Raw genomic sequence first — 14,471 nt, forward strand, 5'->3', positions numbered from 1 at the left:
TTCAGGTGGTTAATCAAAGATCCATACAACATCATCTGATATGGTTTCATAGTTTAAAGCACTATTCATGTATTTTTTATGATAAATAAGCGCTAAAAATGTTTTTGCTTGCGCGCTTTGCACGCTCACATGAATTATTTGTGCCCCAGGTGTCCCCCAGTACAGTTTTAGGTCTAGTGACGCCCCTGCCCTCAGTATGGCTTGAAGATGATCATCAGTAAGTCTGGACCTGTACTTAGACATATTGAAGTTCAAGGTGGAGAGGACCCTTATTTGGTCCATTTGTACACTCTATTACATTAACATTGATTTTCGACATGTGGGCCCACACATATACTGTCAATGCCGTCAAATGTAGCTTTGATGTAGAAAGCTACTTTTGCCATTTAACTTGTAGTGTAAATTACTAGAATTCCTCAGAGATGGCTTTCGCTGTAGCTTAGCGGCATTTAATCAAGAAAAAACTTGAAGCTTAGCTTACTACATTTTCCAAGTAGCTTGCCCATCACTGGCTAACACACGGCAAAAGACCACTGGAAACCCTAATAATAAGCAACGTACAATATCCATCCATCCATTTTCTACTGCCCGGCCTTCTCGAGGTCGCGGAAGGCTGAAGCCTATCCCAGCTGCCCTCGGGCTGAAGGCAGGAAACACCCGGGCCAAGTGAAGTGAAATTGAAACCCAATATCTAAGTTACATTTAAACCAGTGTGGGTGGCACTGGGAGCAGCTGGGTAAAGTGTCTTGCCCAAGGACACAACAGCAGTGACTAGGATGACTTTGTCTCCTAGAATAGTCAGACAACTGTGTAGAAACTTCTAACCAGGCTTATGTTTTTTTTATTAGTGCTGTCAAACAATGGATTTGTATACCTCAAATTGTTGAATTACCGAAGTAGATTACTTGCTTGCATACGTTACATTAACTGAGATGATTTTAATCTACATTTAACACACCTCCTTGTGGTCGAGATCAGAGGGGGTCCACGGAGGTGCTGTCGGGGATCGTGAAAATTGGGTTAATTAGAGACTTCCAGTAAATGTATTGTTTTATACTATCCCTGCAATGTTTCCACAAATTGTAAATGTTCACATGGATCTTACACACGACTGTAGTTTATAAATAGCAGATACATGCACACCCTACCTCATGTACCTTGCAGGTTGATAATAAAAACCTGTATAAATAAATAATATTAAGATTATTTAAGATTCAGTTGCCAGATATCAATTAGCAGAGCTACACTGTAGTATTTAAATATTTTTGTATTGCACAATAACAAAGTACTAAAGTGGAGGGGAAAAAATCGATTCACATCCAAATCACGATTCTTATTTATCAAAACATCCTAATCAGGAGTCTTAAACCCAATTTACCTGGGGGCCACTGGATGCAGAGTCTGGGTGAGGCTGGGCCGCAAGAAAAGATATCTTAAAAAAATATTTTTAAATGTATTTTTATTTTCAACACAAAATAAAATCAAAATATAAATGAACAAAATGAGAATTAGGTAAATAAATCAGTCATAAGTAGTAAGAATAATAATTTGATTTCTCCAGTCAGCAACAATGTATACACATACTTCCAATGTGAGAAGTAACAATAAATAAATCCATGAACCTTTATATGCTGCCTCTCGGGGTCGTTATTAGGAGACACGGCATCAGTTTCCACAGTTGTCTCCTGATGACACAGAACCAACAGATACCCTTTGTAACTGCATTGTAGACATCAGATGAATGGCTGTGAATGTCCGACCGCTCAACCAGGACAAAACAGAGGTTTTCAGTTATAGGCCCTAAAGACCAGAGTGAGTCTATTTTTATTTTTTTTTAAATATGGGCGTGATTTTTGGCTCCCAGCTGACTTTCATACCACATATTAAAAATATTACGAAATTAGTTTTTTTATCATCTTAAGAAAACCGCCACAGTCTGCCCGTTTCTCTCTCCAACACGGAAGTGCTGATGCATGTTTTTATTTCCTGTCGTTTAGACTATTGTTATGCCCTCCTCTTTGACCTTCCCAAAAATAATATCAATGGCCTACAATTATTATAAAACTCAGCAGATAAACCTCTACTATTTATGGAAATAACACAGTTCAACGTCTCATTGAGTGCCTGCACGACATCAAAGCCTGGCTTTCAGCTAACTTCTTGAGTCTAAATGAAGACAAAACAGAAGTCATGTTGTTCGGTCCAAGTCGCTCTCCCTCCCCCAACTTTGACCTCGGCACTCTGATCCCGTATCTCAGCGACTGTGTCACAAACCTGGGGGTAAAGTTCGACTGAGATTTGAAATTCGAAAAACAAATCAGCAGCGTCGTTCAAAAAAGCTTTTATCAATTACGCCAAATAGCGAAAGTGAAACCGCTTCTGTCAGGACATGATCTCGAGAAATTATTCACGCCTTTATCTCGAATCGTTTAGACTACTGCAATGCCCTGTATGTCGGCATTAGCCAGGCCTCCCTCGCCCGCCTGCAGCTCGTGCAGAACTCTGCTGCTGGTCTGCTAACACAGACCCCCAGACGTGAGCACATCACCCCTATATTAGCGTCCCTTCACTGGCTCCCTGTGCGTTATCGAATCAATTTTAAACTCCTTCTATTTGTTTTTAAATGTCTAAACAAACTCGCACCAACATATGTCGCCGATCTCCTTCAGCCTTACTGCCCCACCCGATCCCTAATATCAGCCGATCAGCTGCTACTGACGGTCCCTGACACAAGGCTAAAGCTTAGAGGTGACAGAGCTTTCGCTGCTGCTGCTCCCAAGCTCTGGAACAACCTACCTCTGAGTGTTAGACTAGCCTCCTCTCTTCCTGTTTTTAAATATCTCTTAAAAACATACTTTTATTCCTTGGCTTTTAACACTAAGTGATATCCATCCTCCAGTGGCGCCTCATTATACACCTGCTGTGAACCTGTTTTTATGTTGTATTTATTTATTTAGACATGCACCTGGGGATAGGTTAATTGGCAACACTAAATTGGCCCTAGTGTGTGAATGTGAGTGTGAATGTTGTCTGTCTATCTGTGTTGGCCCTGCGATGAGATGGCGACTTGTCCAGGGTGTACCCTGCCTTCCGCCCGATTGTAGCTGAGATAGGCGCCAGCGCCCTCCGCGACCCCGAAAGGGAATAAGCGGTAGAAAATGGATGGATGGATATTTATTTTTTATCATGTTCTGTTTGTGTTGTGTTGTTTGCTCGGTCCTCGTATTATCTTTAACCTGCCCATTGTACAGCACTTTGGCTACCCCTGGGTTAAATTTTAAATGTGCTTTATAAATAAAATTGATTTGATTTGATTTGATAGCCGCTACTGTCACAAATTGGAAAAATGTCACAATGGAAAATTCCAAACGGCTCATTTGGAATAGGTATGAAGGAAGGCAAGATTGTTTTATCTCTGCAACGCCTCCATAGTACGATTTCCAAATTTTCGGGACTTACGTAGATCCCAAATACACAACAGCAGGTACCAATTGGTAAGAAATGTTGGTTTTGCTTAATAAAGTCCCTTTAAGCATATTCAAAGTATTTTTGGCTTAAATTCAACATTTTACAGCATAGAAATGGCTTAATCAACTAGGAAGTAGTGTTAGTAGATGTGTTTTGCAACTGATAGGTTCACCTCTGGGCAGCATTACTTCTGTGTATTGGATTCAAATAATGTAAAGGTGTTATTTCATGTCCAGACGGCTCTCACAATGTTGAGGTATGTATTGAGAGGGTCGTAAACTGTTTTGTAATGCTCTGAAATATTTGATTTATAATTCACGGTATCAGTAATTAATTTACCATGGTCAGGCCTTGAACCAATTAACAGTAATTAACTAGGGTTTAATGTACCTAATTGCATGTAATTTATTTGCTCTAAACTTGGTAAAAGTTTGATATTAAGATTAGTCAGGGTGTATTTTAATGTGAAATTTGCCAGCAAGCACACCAGTCAGACTCCTCACTCATGTTGTATGCAGTGATTGATTGATTGAAACTTTTATTAGAAGATTACACAGTACAGTACATCCATCCATCTATTTTCTACCACTTATTCCCTTTGGGGTCACGAGGGGCGCTGGTGCCTATCTTAGCTACAATCGGGCGGAAGGCGGCGTACACCCTGGACAAGTCGCTGCCTCATATTCCGTACAATTGACCACTAAATGGTAACACCTGAATAAGTTTTTCAACTTGTTTAAGTCGGGGTCCATGTTAATCAATTCATGGTAGATTGGTTGACTTGACGGATGAAAATACACAAAGCTCCTGTATTATTGTAACACATTTTATTTTAAAAATAATGAAACAAATCAATATCATTCCCCATCCACTCATATAAGAGTCCTGCTTTTTGTAATTCTGATTTCAATCCATGTTTGAAATACATCCACCATTTTAATCCCACTGCAAACTAAAACCACTATCATAAACATATTGTATCAATCCAAACTTTGTAGAGGCAGAATATTTGCTTACAGCTATTGTATTGCATCACAATTAGTTGTGCAAATGTACCTTATGTGTTGTGTGAGATTAATTTAGTAGCCTAAAAATCAAAGTCTTGATACATGTTTAAATGTTTACAGATGAGATATAATCTTTTGATTGTTGAGTTAATGTAGGAGTAGGCCGTCATCTGTGGCACACATTAACTTTGGCTGTGTGTCTCTCAACTTTCACCAAAAATTAAAGAGGTTGTTTGCAACTTCCATCCATTTTCTACCGCTTATTCCCTTTCGGGGTCGCGGGGGGCGCTGGCGCCTATCTCAGCTACAATCGGGCGGAAGGCGGGGTACACCCTGAACAAGTCGCCACGTCATCGCAGGGCCAACACAGATAGACAGACAACATTCACACTCACATTCACACACTAGGGCCAATTTAGTGTTGCCAATCAACCTATCCCCAGGTGCATGTCTTTGGAAGTGGGAGGAAGCCGGAGTACCCGGAGGGAACCCACGCATTCACGGGGAGAACATGCAAACTCCACACAGAAAGATCCCGAGCCTGGATTTGAACCCAGGACTGCAGGACCTTCGTATTGTGCGGCAGACGCACTAACCCCTCTGCCACCGTGAAGCCCTGTTTGCAACTTGCTCAAGGTTACATTTTGCAAACCAAAAATATAATAAGAGCAAAGGTTGCATACAAACCCTTACCATATATTTCCTGTATATTGTGTTAAGGCTAACTTCTGTAAGACAGTGACCAATTTTCTTTACGGCTAAATCCCCAAAATAATACAACGTGCTCAGTTCTGTGTTCCATCTGCATATTTGAGCACAACAGCGCACCTGGATGAAGGTTGCCAATAAAATGTCTATGAGGAATGCTCCTTGGATGCTTCTTTCAGCCGCTTTCTCATGGTTTCTGCATGCTGTTTGCTGCGCTCCCGCTTTTCCAGCCTCTGTTAGATTTAAACAAAAAAGAAGAACCAGTGAGCCTGCTGCGCCTCCATCATAGTGCTGGGCGATATGGCTGAAAACTGTATCACAAAATAAGTTTTTATATTGGTCAATATCGATAATTATTGACTTATTTTATGACTAGGAGAAACTAGGAGAAAAACAAATTTTAGAAACAAATTTTTAATTTAAATGGTAAATGGTTTATACTTGTATAGCGCTTTTCTACCTTCAAGGTACTCAAAGCACTTTGACACTATTTCCACATTCACCCATTCACACAAACATTCACACACTGATGGCGGGAGCTGCCATGCAAGGCCCTAAACACAACCCATCAGGAACAAGTGTGAAGTGTTTTGCTCAAGGACACAACGGATGTGACTAGGTTGGTAGAAGCTGGGGATTGAACCAGGAACCCTAAGTTACTGGCATAGCCACTCTCCCAACCACGCTACGCAATCCATAACCGTCCTCTGATTATAAAACACTCAGCTACCAAAGCAGAACGGAAAGGAAACGTCAACACAACCATGGAAAACTCTCAATCAATATTAACAAAACCGTTTAAAAAAAAAAATATTTAAATTAAGGTGCAAATATAAGGAATAAGTACAAAATGCTCATTAAAGTGTAACAACATAGTGCAAAATGTGAAAATGTAAACAGAGAAACCTGAGAAGAACAATTTTTTGCAGTTTAATGACAGGAAGTTATGTGGTCTATGTAACATTTAATTTGATATGTTCTTCATATTTAAAGTATGAAAATGAATTTATGTTATGCAGTACCGGTAATTATTATTTAAATATTATTGGACCAAATTATTATTTTAAAGTAGCACATTTGTTATTGATTTTATTTACACAATACTGCACTGAAGTGTTGTTTCTGTCCATCCACACACGGAACAAACAAGTGCTGAGGGGGGAAAAAAAAAAAAAAGGAGGTAACCCCTTTGAAAAAAAAAAACTGCCATACTGTTAGAGTAAGTGACTTTTCCCGTTTTATCAAAAATGTAATCGCTCTCCACCAGCACTCATTTTTACTTTCTCTTCTCATTCCACGCAGAGAATCAACAATGAGATTCCAAGATAGCGCAACCAAACTTCATAGTTGATACTGTTACGCGATTGGCTGTTTAGCATCTCCCTCCCATTGCTCACTGATTACTTCCTGTTTTGCTAGGTTACTAGACCATAGCTGTGTCTCGATTCAAGCGGCTGCATCATTCACAGTGCGCATTTGTGGGGTACTGACGTCATCACGGTACACAAAGGATGTCCCCATTCAAACAGCTAAAAGGGTAATTCAAATGTGTTCTTTTCTCCCATTAGCAACAAGTTTGCATTTGTGTACACTTTCAAATGCCAAGATCCTTTGTGCACTCTAAAAATAATTTCAACATGGCATGGGCGACTTATAAATCTAGGTATAACTTTATTTATTCATTTAAAACTTCTAAAACTAGACGTGTCAAGGTGGGGTGACATTTGTGTTAAAATACGAGACCTAGACTATCGTATTGTTGAGTGTCTTCCAAGCTCTTTGCCTCTCTTTATCCTGAGGGAGAGCCATATATCCAGCCATTGCAAACGGCTTCGTGTCTGGAGATTTTTTTTTACGTTTGGAAGTAAAACCTTACATATTTTAGTTAAATATTTTAGATTGGCAACACTAAAATAAACCCTTGTGTGTGAATGTGAGTGTGAATTGTGGCTGTCCATCGGTTTTGGCCCTGTGATGAAGTGGCGACCTGTCCCCATAAAGCTCCTTGTTTTTAAGCAATTGAACATGCAAAAATTTGAAAAAAAAAATTATTTGAAGATGTTTTAGTGTTTAAAGAACTGAAAAATTATCAAAAGAGTTGACATAAATACATACCTCGTTCATCCAAATGAATCACTATGTCTGTTTCAGTCACTATGTTATTTAGTCACTACAGTAACTACAACTTGTGTTCACATCCACAGGAACCACATGGGTTACCCTACTCTATTCAGTATTTACAACCTTAGTGTTCACTTCACAGCCACAAATGGTTCATCTAGTCATTTAGTGTTCACTTCACAGCCACAAATGGTTCATCTAATTATTTACACTATATACACATTACCTTGGTTCATTCACACATTTATTTGGCATTTTTGCTTTGATAGCTCTGACATGAGCCTTCCTGGCAAATTTCTGTCCAGCTAGCATTTTCCTTTTTCTTTCTGTTTTACTGGATTCTGCCTTGGATTTTAGAGCCAATTTCTGTCTCTTTTGACTCAACTATTCAATTTCAAAAGATAAACAGTAGAAATAATGAACAAAATGTCAGCTCCTGTCTTGTTCTTAAACACCAATGAAAATTCCATTAGGCATTTAAACAGGCTATACTGTAGCAAAAGTTATCACATGTCTGCCACAATCATGTGTCTTCTAAAATATGTATTCCACGTCTTCCATGTTCGAGAGCAGTTTTGATTTTGGCTTACATGCCAAACAACTACAATTAATGTTTAGGGCATTGTTTTATCCAGACACATGCCATTGTCCAAATGTGGTCAATTGGACGTCTTCTCCATCGCTAAAAGAAAAATCTAAGGAAGAGAATCACTCTGCCATCTTCCACTAGTTTTTTAAATATATAAATCTCCCGCTTGAATATTCCCTCTTCTCTTCTTCGACTCTCTCATTGTCATTTAGAATGTGCGCATCTGTTGTAATTTCCCTTCCTGGTTCGATGACCCGCCCTATCTTGCCTCTAATGGGCCTGTCCATAATGTTTTGCACTAAATTTAACCAATCATAAACCAACCAACCAATCATGGATTTTCTTATACGTAAGCCAACCAATCATCATCGCTGATTCCTGTGTATTTTGTCCCCTGCCCGTGGAGTTGTTTCGCTACCTAGCTCCGGTTTTTAAATTAATATTTTTTAATGGCTGTGATGAGGCGGCAATTTTTCCAGGGTGTACACAACCTTCCGCGCGTGTGCAGCTGGGATAGGCTCCGGCACCCCGCGCGACCTCGTGAGGGACAAGTGGTAGAAAATGGATTGATGGTTGGATTTCAAATGGAAAAACGTAGTTTTTACCGCTGTGGCCGTAAACCGAAATGGATTATCAAAAACTGTACTCATTCCGGGAAAACTGTATTTGTTGGCAGGTATGGCAAAGAGACTGATTAAGAGTTTAGCACACATTGTAGGTGGGAAAAAAAAGACAAAAAAAAGGGTAATATTTTTACGGAGATAAATAAGGATTTCCGACTATAAACAGAAAAATCCCATGCCTTCCGCAAGGATTTCACTCAATTATGTCATTTTAATGTGTGGCCCGAATAGTAAAGTATTCTGAATGTGTCCATCAATGTACCTATTTTAGTTATTGCTGTTTTCTTGCTTACATTTACATGTTATTTGAAAATATTTATTTCTATAAATGATTAATATAAACTTGTGTTTAACTTTTTTGTTTTTTGGATTTTTTTTTTTGCTGTGCAGAACAATCAAGGACAACATGGATTTCGACAAGGCAATTTAAAGAACAACAGACCAAAAATAAATGACAACACATGTATATTCCAGTTTGGATGATTATTTATAAAAATAGCATTTCTATAACCTGTATACATTAATAAAATCATGCACTGAATCTGCAATTGTTGTGATATCCTCTGCATTTATGATAATATAATTGTTATACAAATATTAACCATTACTGTCCGTAATGCAAACAATTAAACACATTTAGAAAGGTACATTAATTGTGGATCATAAAAATAATAAAGTAACTGCTAAAAAGATTGTGTGGTGTTGCTGTATGGATAAACCATGAGGACTCATTCTTGGACAACATCAGAATTGTCGGTGTGTTTTTAAAAAGATACCTGTCCCACTACAACAAACATTTACAAGCATAAAAATAAATCCACCATTAATTAATAATTAGAAACAACAGCTATAAAATTCTTGTCAACACAGGACACATTTTCATGACAACCATCTCCAATGATTGGTCGGCACTAACCCAAAAAAATCAGCTAGCCACTTCCGTTGAAATAAGGTAAAAGAGCAAGAGAAAACAAAAAACTATTTGACATTCTTCTCTTAAGTTTGCCATTTTTCATCAGATCATCAGATATGGGACGTAAATGTAAGGGCGGGGACAACTGATGTAACCAGGGAGTGTCCCGAAGGCTTGGACTGGGTCCTTGAAAGGTTGCAGCCGCCGAATATAAATAAATAAATATATATTATATACAGACACACACACATCCACATACATATGTATATATATACATACATACATATGTATATATACATATACACACAAACATACATTCATCAAACATATTTTGACTATGACGATATTTAAAAATAAATTTTAATTCGCCCAGCCCTATTCATCCATCCATCCATTTTCTACCGATTGTCCCTTTCGGGGTCGCGGGCAATAGCCTATCTCAGCTACATTCGGGCGGAAGGCGGGGTACAACCTGGAGAAGTTGCTACCTCATCGCAGGTCCTAACACAGACAGACAGACAACATTCACACTCCCATCTACACACTAGGGCTAATTTAGTGTTTCCAATAAACATATCCCCAGGTGCATGTCTTTGGCGGTGGGAAGAAGCCGGAGTACCCCGAGGGAACCCACGCAGTCACGGGGAGAACATGCAAACTCCACACAGAAAGATCCCGAGCGCAGGATCGAACCCAGGACCTTCGTATTGTGAGGCAGACGCACTGACCCCTCTACCACCGTGCTGCCTTACTCAATGTAATACATTTCTCACAATAACATTCTTACCTCATTGTGCAGGCAGTGACGCATGGCGTGGTCGATGTCGTTGCACGTTCCGAAGAACTTCAAGAAATTGTGCTGGTGGAAAAAAAATATATATGTTTTTTTTAATGCATTTATGAGCAAAAAAAGAAGGAAAGATGCCGAGTACCTCTGTGTGGCACTGTTTCAGGCGGTTTATGAGCTCATTGCACTCATCGGTGTGCAGGTGGGATGAAAGGTCAGGGTGCATGTCGAGTTAAGGTCCTAATTGGCAAATGTACACAAACCACACAAAAGAAGCACTATGAGTTGACTGTTATTTCGTTGAGTCCATAGAAATAATGTCTGGACTACTGAAGGATACTAAATCCTCCAGCTCCCTCTCCATCTTGAGAGGTCATTGTGATGTTGTGGACTCCTGTGGGCACTTACCTGCAGTAAACACACATACAGAAACGTTTAAAACCATATATCAGCAATCGAGCTGAATCAATGCACTTATAATAATAATAAAACACGTATTGTGGATGTATCTTACCAGCAGTGGACAGGTTGGATCATCAGATAAGATTTTCCCAGAAGTAACTCTACTAAATGTCAAGTTTGCTAGCTAGCTCGTGGCTACTAGGCCGCAGGTGTTGTTTGGGACACTCACTCAGAACATAGTTTTTTCTACCTTCTATACCCTCTTCTCTGACTAAACGAACTGCGATAAATATTCGTAAGTTAAAGGAGTTCGAAAGTTATACCATACTAGCTTCTAAGGAGACACACAAACTGCTGACAGACTTGACAGAGTGGAACGTTGTGGCCGACTGAAGGACAGCCAGTTGGAGTAGCAGACCCACACAACCAATCAGTGTCCGCCTTTAGCGTAATCAACCAATAGCATTTATGCTTTTTCAGAAGGCGGGTCCTATTCTGACAAAGATATGTGGGAGGAGCAAGAGAGTTCTCCCATGTTCGTTTTAGAAGCTACGTAACGTGGTTGTTTTCGACTTTGTTTGAATATAACTGTGGCAACTTGTCCAGATGTTACTCCGCCTTCCGCCCGAATGTAATTGAGATAGGCTCCAGCACCCCCCATGGTCCCAAAAGGGACAAGAAAATGGATGGATGGATGGATGTACTTGGTGTTTATGTTTTTGGTAGTCCACTGTGAGTCAGTTTTTTCAACATGTTGTTGTATCTCTCAAACAATCACGAAAATAGATGTAGATGTACCTTAATATAATGTAATGTACATTGATGAATGGATGGATATAATATAATATAATATAATATAATATAATATAATATATCAATCAATCAATCAATGTTTACTTATATAGCCCTAAATCACTAGTGTCTCAAAGGGCTGCACAAACCACTACGACATCCTCGGTAGGCCCACATAAGGGCAAGGAAAACTCACACCCAGTGGGACATCGGTGACAATAATGACCCAGTGGGACGTCGGTGACAATGATGACTATGAGAACATGATACTGTGAAAGATCAATCCATAATGGATCCAACACAGTCGCGAGAGTCCAGTCCAAAGCGGATCCAACACAGCAGCGAGAGTCCCGTTCACAGCGGAGCCAGCAGGAAACCATCCCAAGAGGAGGCTGATCAGCAGCGCAGAGATGTCCCCAGCCGATACACAATATATAATATAATATAATATAATATGATATATTATGATAAATGTTTATGCTGGTATTGTACACAAATGCATACACTAAACACAGACAATGCATATGCTGAAATATTCAACAAATCTTTCAGTACAACTCTCTGGCGGTGGTGTCAGAGAGGAGAAGTCTAGCAAAACTCCTGGCCATTATGGACAACACCTCCCACCCACTACACTCGGACATTGCGGAGAGAATGAGCACGTTCAGTGGAAGGCTCAGACTCCCAAAATGTAACACGGAACGACACAGGAGGTCCTTCATACAGACAGCCATCAGACTGTATAATGCATATGTTCCTTCTTGACTGCACTTAAATGTAGAATATATGTAGAATATATTTATATTATTCATATAATATATATTATATATATATGTCATATATTATTTATTTTTATTATTGTTTATTGTGAGTGAACTGTGGTGCTGAATTTCCCCCAGGGATCAATAAAGTACTTTCTATTCTATATTTGTGTCAATACATTTTCATGGTTATTCTTCCGTTTCAAAGCTGGATTATTTGAAGGAATGATACAGCATCCCCGCGACCCCAAATGGGTCAAGCGGTAGAAAATGGGCGGATGGGTTGATAATAAAATGTTGAATAATATGAGCAGATATAGTTTAAAGCAGTGGTTCTCAACCTTTTTTTGGTGATTTACTCCCTGTGAACATTTATTTAATTAAAGTACCCCCTAATCAGAGCAAAGCATTGTTAGTTGAAAAAAAGATAAAGAGGTCAAATACAGCACTATGTCATCAGTTTCGTAATTTATTACATTGTATAACAGTGCAAAATGTTGTTCATTTGTAGTGGTCTTTCTTGAACTATCAGGGGAAAAAACATGTATAAATAACTAAAAGCTTGTTGAAAAATAAACAAGTGTTTCAATTATAAAAATTTCTACACATAGAAATAATCATCAACTTAAAGTGCTCTCTTTGGGGATTGTAGTAGAGATCCATCTGGATTCATGAACTTACTCTAATTCTAAACATTTCTTCACAAAAAAAGAAATATTTATGGAAAATGTCCACAAAAAAATCTAGCCGTCAACACTAAATGTCGCATTGTTGCATTTCTTTTCACAGTTTATGAACTTTTGTTGAAGTATCATTCAATAAATACATTTATAATGGATTTGTGAATTGTTGCTATTTTTAGAATATTAAAAGAAAATCTCATGAACCCCTTGGCATACCTTCAAGTACCACCAGGGGTACACATACCCCCATTTGAGAACCACTGGTTTAGAGCACTGGTGTCAAACTCAAGGCCTGAGGGCCAGATCTGGTCAACGACATATCTGGCCCGCAAACACCTGGAAATGATATGTGTCAATAAAGTATTTGATATTTTCTCCCTAAATTTAACAAATTAAATGAATAAAAATGACAATGCATTTTACAGTGTTCATGACAGAATATTACTGTCAATTTAAAAAAACTATAATTTTTTGGGCGTTAAAATTCTGTTGACTGAGATGCCATAATTTTACTGTAAAATATTGTTTTTAATGGTGTATTACTGTAAATGGAAAACACAATATATTTGTTTTTATGGTAAAAAAAAATGGCCGCTAAGTTGCCAGGATAAAAAAGGAACTTGTACTGTTTTTTCCATCCATCCATCCATCCATCCATCCATCCATCCATCTTCTTATCCGAGGTCGGGTCGCGGAGACAGCAGCCTAAGCAGGTAAGCCAAGACTCTCCTCTCCCCAGCCACTTCGTCTAGCTCTTCCCGGGGAATCCTGAGGTGTTCCCAGGCCAGCCGGGAGACATAGTCTTCCCAACGTGTCCTGGGTCATCCCCGTGGCCTCCTGCTGGTCGGACGTTCCCGAAACACCTCCCTAGAGAGGTGTTTGGGTGGCATCCTGACCAAATGCCCGAACCACCTCATCTGGCTCCTCTCGATGTGGAGGAGCAGCGGCTTTACTTTAAACTCCTTCCGGGTGGCAGAGCTTCTGACCCTATCTCCCGCCGACGGAGGAAACTCTTTTCGGCCGCTTGTACCCGTGATCTCGTCCTTTCGGTCATAACCCAAAGCTCATGACCAAAGATGAGGATGGGAACGTAGATCGACCGGTAAATTGAGAGCTTTGCCTTCCGGCTCAGCTCCTTCTTCACCACAACGGATCGATACAGCGTCCGCATTACTGGAGACGCCTCACCGATCTGCTGTCGATCTGTTTTTTCCATCAACAATATCCATCCATCCATCCATTTTCTACAGCTTATTCCCTCTGGGCTTGCGGGGGGTGCTGGTGCCTATCTCAGCTACAATTGGGCGGAAGGCGGGGTATACCTTGGACAAGTTGCTATCTCATTGCAGGGCCAACACAGACAGACAGACAACATTCACACTCACATTCACAGACTAGGGCCATTTTAGTGTTGCCAATCAACCTATCCCCAGGTGCATGTCTTTGGAAGTGGGAGGAAGACGGAGTACCCGGAGGGAACCCACGCAGTCACGGGGAGATCATGCAAACTCCACACAGAAAGATCGCGAGCCCGGAATTGAACCCAGATCTACTCAGGACCTTCGTATTGTGAGGCAGTAATGTTGTAAAAACCAATGTAAATTTAATCGTAACATT

At 39.7% G+C, this 14,471-nt stretch overlaps 2 protein-coding genes across 6 annotated transcripts in view; one reads left to right on the top strand and one right to left on the bottom strand.

Moving 5' to 3' along the window:
* The window catches only part of LOC133538922 (chromodomain Y-like protein 2), an 87,387-nt gene extending 77,227 nt beyond the window's left edge, over window positions 1-10,160 (top strand). The window contains exon 8 of one of the 2 annotated variants that reach the window (XM_061880861.1): window positions 10,013-10,160. The gene's annotated coding sequence lies outside the window, so the exon portion shown is untranslated. Of the gene's footprint in view, window positions 1-8,906; window positions 9,165-10,012 lie in introns of those variants that run through there. The other variant, XM_061880852.1, reaches the window with a different exon arrangement.
* cmc2 (C-x(9)-C motif containing 2) lies at window positions 1,443-11,073 on the bottom strand. 4 transcript variants are annotated; one of them, XM_061880875.1, is made up of 5 exons: window positions 10,731-11,073; window positions 10,557-10,624; window positions 10,362-10,439; window positions 10,217-10,288; window positions 1,443-1,685 (listed from the first exon to the last, which is right to left on the bottom strand). In XM_061880875.1, exons 2-5 carry the CDS (start codon window positions 10,578-10,580, stop codon window positions 1,509-1,511), a joined length of 351 nt encoding a protein of 116 aa, XP_061736859.1. In that variant the 5' UTR covers window positions 10,581-10,624; window positions 10,731-11,073; the 3' UTR covers window positions 1,443-1,508. The 4 variants fall into 4 exon arrangements, with proteins under 4 accessions (XP_061736859.1, XP_061736868.1, XP_061736877.1 ...); XM_061880893.1 differs by lacking the exon at window positions 1,443-1,685 and adding an exon at window positions 4,279-5,416 and having other exon boundaries at window positions 10,362-10,432; window positions 10,731-11,062; XM_061880884.1 differs by lacking the exon at window positions 10,557-10,624 and having other exon boundaries at window positions 10,362-10,456; window positions 10,731-11,065.
* Window positions 11,074-14,471: the final 3,398 nt, after the last annotated feature.

The sequence above is a fragment of the Nerophis ophidion genome, linkage group LG02 (genome assembly GCF_033978795.1).
Source record: "Nerophis ophidion isolate RoL-2023_Sa linkage group LG02, RoL_Noph_v1.0, whole genome shotgun sequence".
Classification (NCBI taxonomy): domain Eukaryota; kingdom Metazoa; phylum Chordata; class Actinopteri; order Syngnathiformes; family Syngnathidae; genus Nerophis; species Nerophis ophidion.